The sequence below is a fragment of the Diceros bicornis genome, chromosome 6, assembly GCF_020826845.1.
Source record: "Diceros bicornis minor isolate mBicDic1 chromosome 6, mDicBic1.mat.cur, whole genome shotgun sequence".
Classification (NCBI taxonomy): domain Eukaryota; kingdom Metazoa; phylum Chordata; class Mammalia; order Perissodactyla; family Rhinocerotidae; genus Diceros; species Diceros bicornis.
The window spans coordinates 84,961,314-84,970,561 of record NC_080745.1 but is presented as its reverse complement, the minus strand read 5'-3'; the positions used below and the strand labels follow the sequence as shown (position 1 = coordinate 84,970,561).

Here is a 9,248-nt window from a genome sequence, read left to right as displayed (position 1 = left end):
GAAGGGATCCAGTGCTTAGGTGAGCCACTGGAAACAATGACCAAACGGACATTTGCATTGAAAAGAGTTCTTTATTCAGCTTGTCCTCTAAATGGAAAGGCTAAGATGTACACCACAGGCCTAAGAAGCTAGTTCATAAAGGTCAAAAGAGAACGTCTACCTAGAGAGAGCTCGGCTGCTACTAGTATCCGGCTCACGGCGGATGCAGGAGTTTAAACACCGGCACCTGCTTGCCTGACATTTTGTCTCAGCCCCGAACCTGTTTCTGGGAAAACCTGCCTCCATCTTTCTGCAACCCCACCTCAACCCCCCCCACTGTGTGCCTGGGCCAGAGTGAACAGAGTGGAGGTGCAGCTGGGTGCCAAGCTCTGGGCACGCATCTCTTCCTCCCTCACGGGTCCCGAAGCACACGGGGTCGATGTCTGAGCGCTGTGTGCGTCCTCCTGGCTTCACATCTTAGAGCTCAGAGGCTGGTAACTGGCGGCACGGGTGTTCCTCCCCAGGGTGAAGGCTGCCACAACCAGGACCACGACCAGGAAGACCCCAGCAGAGACGGCAGCGCTGTGGTAGCTCCCCTGCGTGCTGGCCTGCTCCTCCACGTCAGCCGGCAGGGCTGGGAAGGAGAGAGACCAGGAGAAGAGAGTCGGGATCAGGTAGAGCCCAGTGGAGAAGATGAGGGACAAGTAAGGGTGGTGGTCCCAGGGCAGGTGATGCCAATAAGAACTGTTTGTCTGGTAGGAGGGAACAAAGGAATGGGAGAGAGAAGTGCTGAAGGGGAAACTGAGGCCAGACCCCAAAGGGCAGCTGAGGGTCAGGCCAGGGAGATTCAGTGTCTCGTCAGCCAACGGAGCCGGAGGAGGTTTCTCAGCGGGAAGTCAGAGCTGGGCATTGGGAGATCAGAGCTGGCTGGAGGCTTCCGATGGACAGGAGGGGAGATAGCTGGGGCACTGAGACCAGTTGGGAAAAGGGTACAGAGTCGCAGGCAAGAGGTCCCCAGCCCCCCAGCTCCTGCAGCGTCAATGGGGAGAGAAGGGAGAAGAGAGAAGCAGGCAGTGTCCCCGTCACCCGTCACCCTGCCCCGCCGTCCTCCTCTCTGTAGCTCCCACTCCCAGCAGGGTTGCCGTGCACTCGGCTTATTTGGCTTATTTCTGAATTGTGTTCCCTACTGCTGGAATGGCAGCTCCACAGGGGCAAGGATTTTGATCTGTTTCTGTTTGTTTAGTCATTCGTCTCCTGGCACGTAACAGGCCTTCAATAAATACGAATGAATGAGCGAGAAAAGAGCCTAGATCACCCAGACGTGGGGAAGGGCTGAATACAGGACATAAGGAGAGAGAGCCATCAAAGATGCTCCATGGGATGGAGGCCAGTGACTGAAGGGAGGGTTTGTGACAACTACGGCTAGTTCACACCTGCCCCTGTCACCAGTGCCACCACGTCTGTGGACCCGGCCCCAGCCTAGACCGGAAATCCCGGGAATCACTCTGCAAACATTTCCTCACCCACACCCACAACAAAACAGCACAGCAGGAAAGATGATCCCCATCCTAAATGAACACAATGAAACTGCTTGTCCAGTGTCTGGCCCTGTGAGCAGTCAGAATAGATCAACCCTGCTGACACCCCCACGGCCTGCCAGACCCTGATGTCATTACCCCTGGGACTAACTTGTTGTTATTATCATCATGAGTAATAATGTTATCACTAATGTTGTTAATATCAGCGACAATAACAATAGAAACAAAAACCACCATTCATTGCACCCAATGCCTTGTACCAGGCAGAGGCCGAGGCCATTTAACTAATGTCATTTTTTGTAACTCTCAACAGTCCTAAGAGGTAAGTGTTAACATTTTTGCTTTACAGACGAGGAGCTTGAGGTTCTGGGAGTTAAGGCCCAGAGGATGAAGGTATCAGCTGTGTCTGTGTCCCAGGTCAGAACTCTCAGGACAAAACCCTACACACGGCTGCCCCATAGACCAGGAGCCCTTGGAACAGGGCGGGAATCAACTCCGTATCGCCCGGCAGAGCACAGCGTGCCTGGCACACAGTAGGTGTCCAATGTGAGGTGGAACACGACACCAACAGAAACACCCTGAGTCCCCATGGGTCACAGGCCTGGGCCCTGGCTGGCAGTGGGGTGAGAGGGCGGCCACCTACCCAGGCTCCTCTCCTTGGTGTGCGGGCCCTGTAGTCGGATGGGCCCGAGGACGACGTCCACCTTCTCCTGGTAGGAGCCCACATCCCTCTTGGCCCTCACCACACAGCCTCTGTGGCAGCGGGAAGAGGAGTCGTACGCCTTGCACACCACCATCTTACACTTCAGGTACACGGAGGGGAAGCGGTTCACAAAGTGGAAGGAACTGAATTTGAAGCGGGCGATGCGGGGCGACGGCGGAGCGTAGGATTGGTAGGTTTCATCCTTCACACACCTGGAAGAGGAGCAAAGTAACCCATGAGCTCTCACCAACGCACTGCACTCCTCGTGACGTGGATGCGCCAGGAGTGGAACTTCACAGCGCAGCCTCGAGGCCACGCCTCCTGCTGCACCTCACCCTCCTTCCTTCAGGACGTGTGGTTCAGACATTGACTGCCAGCCCTGTGGGAAAATCCTGGCAGTTCTGGGACATCAGCAGCGTCTTAAAGCAGCAAATCAGCCCAGGGTGTCCACACAGAGAGAAGGCACCATAGCGCACAGTGGGTGCTCAGTGACCCTGTGCTCACTGGCCCCAGGTAACCCAGGTGAGTCAGAGGTAGCAGGGCCCAGAGAGAGGGCAGGAAGGATGACATTTCCTGCCCTTTCCTAGTCTCAGGGCCAGGCAAGGTAATGCTCAGCTGCTCTCTGGCGTCTTTGGTGCCCACACTCTCCAGGGCTATGTCTCCTGACCCACCTCCACTTGCCCTGTGCCCTGGGCAGCCGTACCTTCCCCATGGGCCGGAGTATCCTCCAGGACCCCCTACCCTAATATCAACCACCTCCTCGTCCTCTCGGGCACCTCATCTCCAGCGATGTTAAAAGGAAAATAACCTAAGAATCCACTGGAAGATATTTCACTAAGCTATGGTGAAGGTGCATCTCCCAGCTACTCCCAGTGGAGAAAGCGGCTGGCGCTGGACTGTGTGCGTCTCTAACGGGAGGATTTCAGGTGATGCGGGAATGAGAAGAGCAGGGGAACTGGCCCATGGGGTTTGGGTGGAAAGTTTTTGTGGCGAATGGGAGCTGTCACCAGGGCAGCCTGGCTCTGCCCGGAAATGTGACGCAGGGTCCATCGCTGTTTTCCTTCTGCCTTCAAGAGCTTCCTTCCTCCACGCTCAACTCACATTCAAATACCAAGCCTTTGTTCCCAGGCAGTCACTTTGGCAGCAAAGGTGGGAGAGAAAGGACCCAGAGACCCATTAGGAGGTGGGGCAGTTGTCAGTGAGGCCAGGGCAACTCAGGGGCTGCTGGGCAGTAACGGCATTTCCCAGAAAACCGCACTAGTCAGGGCAGTCTCTGTAGCCAGAGCTCCGTAACCCCGGCTGCACTTCAGAGTCAGCCCAGGAAATTTTTAAAAACAGATGTCTGAGCCCCACCGCAGGCCAGACAGAGAGAACGTGCAGGTGGGCCCAGGCACGGCTGTGCTTGAAGCTCCAGGTTATTCTAATGGGCATCTGGTGGTGGAGGGCCAGGTGTAGCTAACGAGTCTCTGTGCTCCAGGAGCAGTGGGACATAGCTACCCCCACAGGCACATCACCCTCCCCCAGAAAATTGCATTATCTCATGTACATATATATGCCAGAATTGACAAAAACTATTCTCTAGCAAAGAAGAACTAAACCGCTCACTCATTTGCATTAATCTCAGTCATTTGACATGAATTCAGAAATCACCTTGTTACTGTTTGTAGAAAGAGGAGCTGAGTAAGCTTCTCCCCCATCTTTGCCGCCAAGGGGCTGCTGTGAATTGAACCAACTGCATATACTGTGAAAAAGACAAGCCTCAACACCCAATTACTGAATTGACACATATTCAAACCGTGCCTGGGAAGAAATGCTATTTTTTGTATCTCAGGGAGGTGTGAAATTTACCCTCCCAACCCTAATTCCAAGCAGAGCCCTTACCCTGTCAGTACAACTTCCACATGAGGCAATTGTTACTGAGGTGCCAAGGTCAAATTATAAGCCAAGAAATGGTGTACGCACCAATGGACAGAGACGGAAGCGTAGGGATTAGAGGTGCACACCCAGGGGTCCTAGGACCCTCCACGAGCTCAGAAGAGGACAGGACTCACCAGTCCAGTCATCCAGGGAAGCAGGACTACGGTGGAGCAGCCCTACCTGGCACCATTGACCCCAGCCTGGGCGCCACTGGCCTCACCTCTGCATCTCTTGATGGACCATGGACTCTGAGAACGTCCACTCTCAGCTGATAGAGGTCAAGGGACCTTCTGCTGCCTTCGATGCCACATTCCTTGTGGACGCCCGGCTGTGCATGCTCTTTGCCCAGGGCCCACCTACTCTTTCTCATTTACTCCTCCCACCAGCCCATGATGTGGGCATCGCTATGCTCACTGGATGGGTGAAGAAACTGGCGCAGACAGGTGCGGTTGTCTGCCCTGAGTGATGCAGCTAAGGTGTGGCAGAGCTGGCATCTCCACCTCCATCAGCTCCAAAATCAATGCTTTTCCCACTACACGCATGTCTTTTTAATACTAAGGCTTGCCTGGAGTTTGGTCACCTGGGGTCTCATCCCAGTTTACAGCTAACCTGATTGGTGACCTCTTGAGTCATTCATTTCTCCAGACACTCATCCCCCTCTTGTTAACCGGAGATGATAACTGGTTAAGCTTCAGCTACTGGGACCAAAATCTACATTCCTTGAGCCTTTGGGCTACTCGTGTTTGAGTTACCAGGTAAAGGTTGAAGTCCACCCCACGAAGACACTCCTTACCCGCTCCGGATTAGATCATAAGTCAGAGACGTAAAGTCATTGGAATATGGCGACGCCACACAGGTGTCCACAAATAAGTCCAGGGAGGCGTCAGAATGGAGGATTTCAGCCTGAAGGTACAAATTCTGGTTCAGGTCCACATAGTATGGGCTGCTGGTCACGGGATACAAGAATGAAGAGGATGTGTAAAGGGAAATGTTCACGTCAAAATTGCCATACTGGACTTCCTCGACCTCGATGGTGTCATTAGCAATGTACATTGTGTCAACCCAGGTGTTCTCGAGCATTCTGCAGCTGACGTGAATGTGGAGGTCCTTGTTTCTCTTGATGATGCCCCTTGAAACTGCTGCTTTGAGGACGTTGGAATAGGTGATGGTATCATTATCTACCTGGGAGAGGCAGGCAGGAGAGCAGAGTCAGGCAAATGTCACCTGCTAAGGAAGTCTCATTGGTGATTTTGGTTAGAATGAAAGGGAAGTGACTCAACAAGACTTCAAAACCCTCCCAGAACCACACAGAGATGGCGTATGCCTACTGCCAGGGTTTCCATTGCCTGGGATGGGCATGCTGCTTAACTAGCAAGACTCCTGCCTTTCAACACATCCCCTTTCCTCCACCATAGGAGAGGGGACCACAGTGTGGGCCAGGTGTTGGGGCCTCCTGGGAGCTGCTGCTCATGGGAAGATGGGGGTGTCTGGACGATCCCTTGTCCTGCCGTATGACTAAACTCAGTTTGGACCACATGGCTCAGGCCCTTTCTTGCTTGTTCTGTTTCATCCTCACTGCTGTTGTGAGAATTCAGGGGAGGTGGTCATGTACGTGTGGGACAGGCTGGTGGGAGTAGTTTTCACCGTGCTGTTTGGATGGGTCAGTCGCTATTGCAGCTTGGTGTCTGAAGACACCGGAACTGGAAGCAACAGAGATCCAGTGTGATGGCTGTAGCAGGTCTCTGGCCTCTGGGGTAAGGACTTCCCCGGAGGCTCAAATGGACAAGCGGGTAGGCCACAGCAGCGCTGGAGCACTTCCTGTCACAATCTGCCTTTTCACTCCCCGGACCACGGCACCATTTGCTACTGTGCCTTTCACCAAATTCATAAGAATGTTGGTCTCTCACGCTGTTTGACGTGCCTACCATTCATGAGTGACCTTTCTGGGGATGAGAGCCTGCTCCTGGTGGTCTGTGAGCATCACAAGGAAAGGATGATGTCTAAGCATCTCTCTTCTCCCAGAGCTTGGTATAGTGTCAACAACAGCGTCAGTAGCGTCAATAAATATCCATGGAATGGATGAAAAGTATAGGGGACAGAAGCCCCGCAAAAGCACTGTGACGAATGAAGGATTGGGCCAGGAGCAGCCATCCCAGATGCCAAGAGGACACAGGCGACCAAGGCCCCTGGAAGCTCCATGGTCATGATCATCTGGCCTCAAGTGAGGTGAACACAAGTGAGGCATCGCCAGGTGGAGACTGGGGGGATCTCTTTCCCTCCCACACGCAATGATGATCAGAAGCAAACCACTCCTAGCCAGGTGCGAGTTCCCTCAAGCCATGGGTGCTTTTGCAGGAAGGAGCACAAAAATAATACCATAATGGTCTACACAGAAGTCCTAAAATGTAAGGCAACCTTATTTTAAAAAAAAAAAACAACAGAGATATTTGTCAGTCACATTTAGTCCTGTACGCCGTCGAGAGCCAAACCCCATCCCTGGCCGTTTAAAAGATCAGACAATTTCTCTCCTGGAGCCACACCTGTGCAAGTGAAATACAGTTATCCTTCAGAATGGGGTGTGTTGGAGAGGCTTTCGCTTCATGTCTGCAGTTGCAGAACCCAACTCTGAATTTGTCTCTTCCAGAAAAACATGTGAAAAGAGAAAATTGTAACAAGTAGCTTAAAGTGGTATTGCGAATCGTGGTCCTCTTCCCTTCTCTCTGATCATTGGCTTCCCTTTTCTCCCTTTCCAGGGCAGAAAGAGGTGCCTTCAGTCCCAGACCTGGGGCAGGGCCTGCCTGGACGGCAGGGGGCGCCAGAGCCCACACATTGGACTCAGGTCTGGGAAGGACCTAGAATGGGCTCTATGCCCTCCATCTACTCATGGTAAGTACACTATATTTTCTGTCTTTATGATTCCTTAAGAGTATTTTTGGTTTTATATTTGAGTGCCAATGGTTGTCACAATAAACCATATAAATGTCACCTTGTTACTCCTTCAAACACAAGCTGAGGCGCCTTCAATTTAACTCTGTACAGTAACGAGTTTTCTTAGAATCCACATGTCTCTATGGTTTCTATGGACAAGCTAAATTCTGAATCCAGTCCAAACAATGCCCATGGAGTGCAGGTTTATTTCTTGATCATGAGAAGCAGTTCCAATTTTAGATTAAAATTCCTTATTAGCCGTCTGCTCCGTTTGGAAGGAGCTCACTATGTCATGGGAAGATGTGCAGATAAGTCAACTGCTGTTCCCTTGGAGCCCTGGACTCTTCCACCCTGGCCTCCCTCTCATGTGGAGGGATACCTCATCTATTCAGCCACATCAGCCAACATCTGTCGGACACCTGCTAAACGGGGCACCTGGAAGAGTGGTGGAAAGTTCTGGCTACAGGTCATGCCATCCTGCCTTTGAATCCTGGCTCCACAGTTCAGGATCATGTGGCCTTGAGCAAGTGGCTTAACTCTGTAAGCCTCCATTTCCTCAGGATTAAATGGGGATAAAAGTCACCCTGAGAATTCTGACAGTCACAGAACTCTTAGTTCAGTGCCTGGCATACACATTAACTGTTAATAATCTGATTATAAAGGCTTAGGCTCCACACCAGGGGACTGAGAGTGTCAAAGACAAATAAACTATTGGCCCTGCCCCTGAGGCACTCTGTTTGGTAGGGGCTACAGGTATTTAAATAAACGGAGGAATAAGAATGTGGCATGTGCTGCCCATGACCAGCCAAGTTAGAAGAACCAGGCTGGGCACGTTGCTTTGGCGGCTCCTAATGGAGATGAGGGAACATCGATGGGGTGGCTCAGATGTCAGAGTCTCCAGGCTGCACATTTGGAACCAGGAGGGGTGATCACTTTTGGTGGACAGACTGCCACTGACTAAACTCATGACAAACCAGAATCCAACACGATCAATTTACAGGGCCGAAGAGGAAAGCCAGGTTGAGTAGAACCTTTGCATGGTGTATGTACCTTCTCTGCACGTGTGTGCCACCCATTGTACGTACTCGAGCATTTCATGTTGTGTATTTACTGCAGGCTTAAGCGAAACAAAAGGATTTGCATTGTGTCCGTGCCCTGACAGACAAAATCTGGAAATGACTACTTAGGTGTCAGCTAAAAACGCAGAACTTAGAATGGATAATTTAAAATAACTTTACATAAAATGACGTGCAACCATTCTAAGTGTACCCTTCAGTGAGGTTGGACAATAATCACGCCCACAATGAGACACAGAACATTTCCATTAACACAATTGGCTCCCTCTGCCCCCTTGCAGTCCACGCCTCCCACCAGATCGGCTGTCAGTCACTATCCATTTATTCTCCATTTCTAAATTTTACAGAAATGGAGTCCGCGAGCAGGTCCCCTGGTGTGTCTGCTTCTTTCACTCCGCGTGACGTTTCTGAGATTCTCAGAGTCTGGCGTCGGCTCTACCACTTCGCGGCTGAGCGGCCTTGGGTTTGACCCCTCGAAGCCCAGCCTCCGTATTTTTAAAGTGGGATGACAATGAGAGAGGACTTGGTGGGGTTTGGGGAGTGTGACATGGACTAATCCCACTGTCTGTTCACTTGTAGGGTGACCAGCATCCCAGTTTGCTCAAGGTTGAGGAGTTTCCTGGGACACAAGACCTTTCCATGCTAAAATCTGCCCAAGTCCCAGGCAAACCAAGGCAGTTGGTCACCCTACACGGTGACAGCTCAACAAATGGCAGCTGCAGAGGCCAATTTACTGTGAAGCTAGTCAAGCTTAAGCTTCAGCCCCCTCCCCGCAACGTGCACAGGTTCTTCCAAAGCAATCAGCGTATTGCACAGCCATGTGTTTTTGTAAGATTTATAAAAGTAAGATATGTTTGCATTCGTCTGCTTAATGAGGCACTCGCCTCTCTCATCCACCCCAACCCCAAAGTGTGTAAGCTTCAGGCCCTACAAAACCTGGAGCTGCCCCGGGAGCTGCTGTCACTTTTGTTGACACGAGTGGCCACTTGCCAGGCACCCTCTGCGCTGGACAGTGCTGGAAAAGCTGCCTACTAACCTCCTTGCCTTCCTTCTCTCTCTTTGGAAGTGGCTGCAGCCACGTCATGGCACCAAGAAACAGATGTATAT

The 9,248-nt window shown here is 51.8% G+C and overlaps 1 protein-coding gene across 1 annotated transcript in view; it reads right to left on the bottom strand.

Moving 5' to 3' along the window:
• Positions 1 to 312: 312 nt before the first annotated feature.
• LOC131407627 (deleted in malignant brain tumors 1 protein-like) overlaps positions 313 to 9,248 on the bottom strand; it is a 48,413-nt gene continuing 39,477 nt past the window's right edge. The window contains 3 exon segments of the mRNA XM_058544385.1: positions 313 to 613; positions 2,161 to 2,432; positions 4,931 to 5,319. Coding sequence (XP_058400368.1) covers positions 450 to 613; positions 2,161 to 2,432; positions 4,931 to 5,319 — 825 coding nt within the window. The 3' untranslated portion in view covers positions 313 to 449.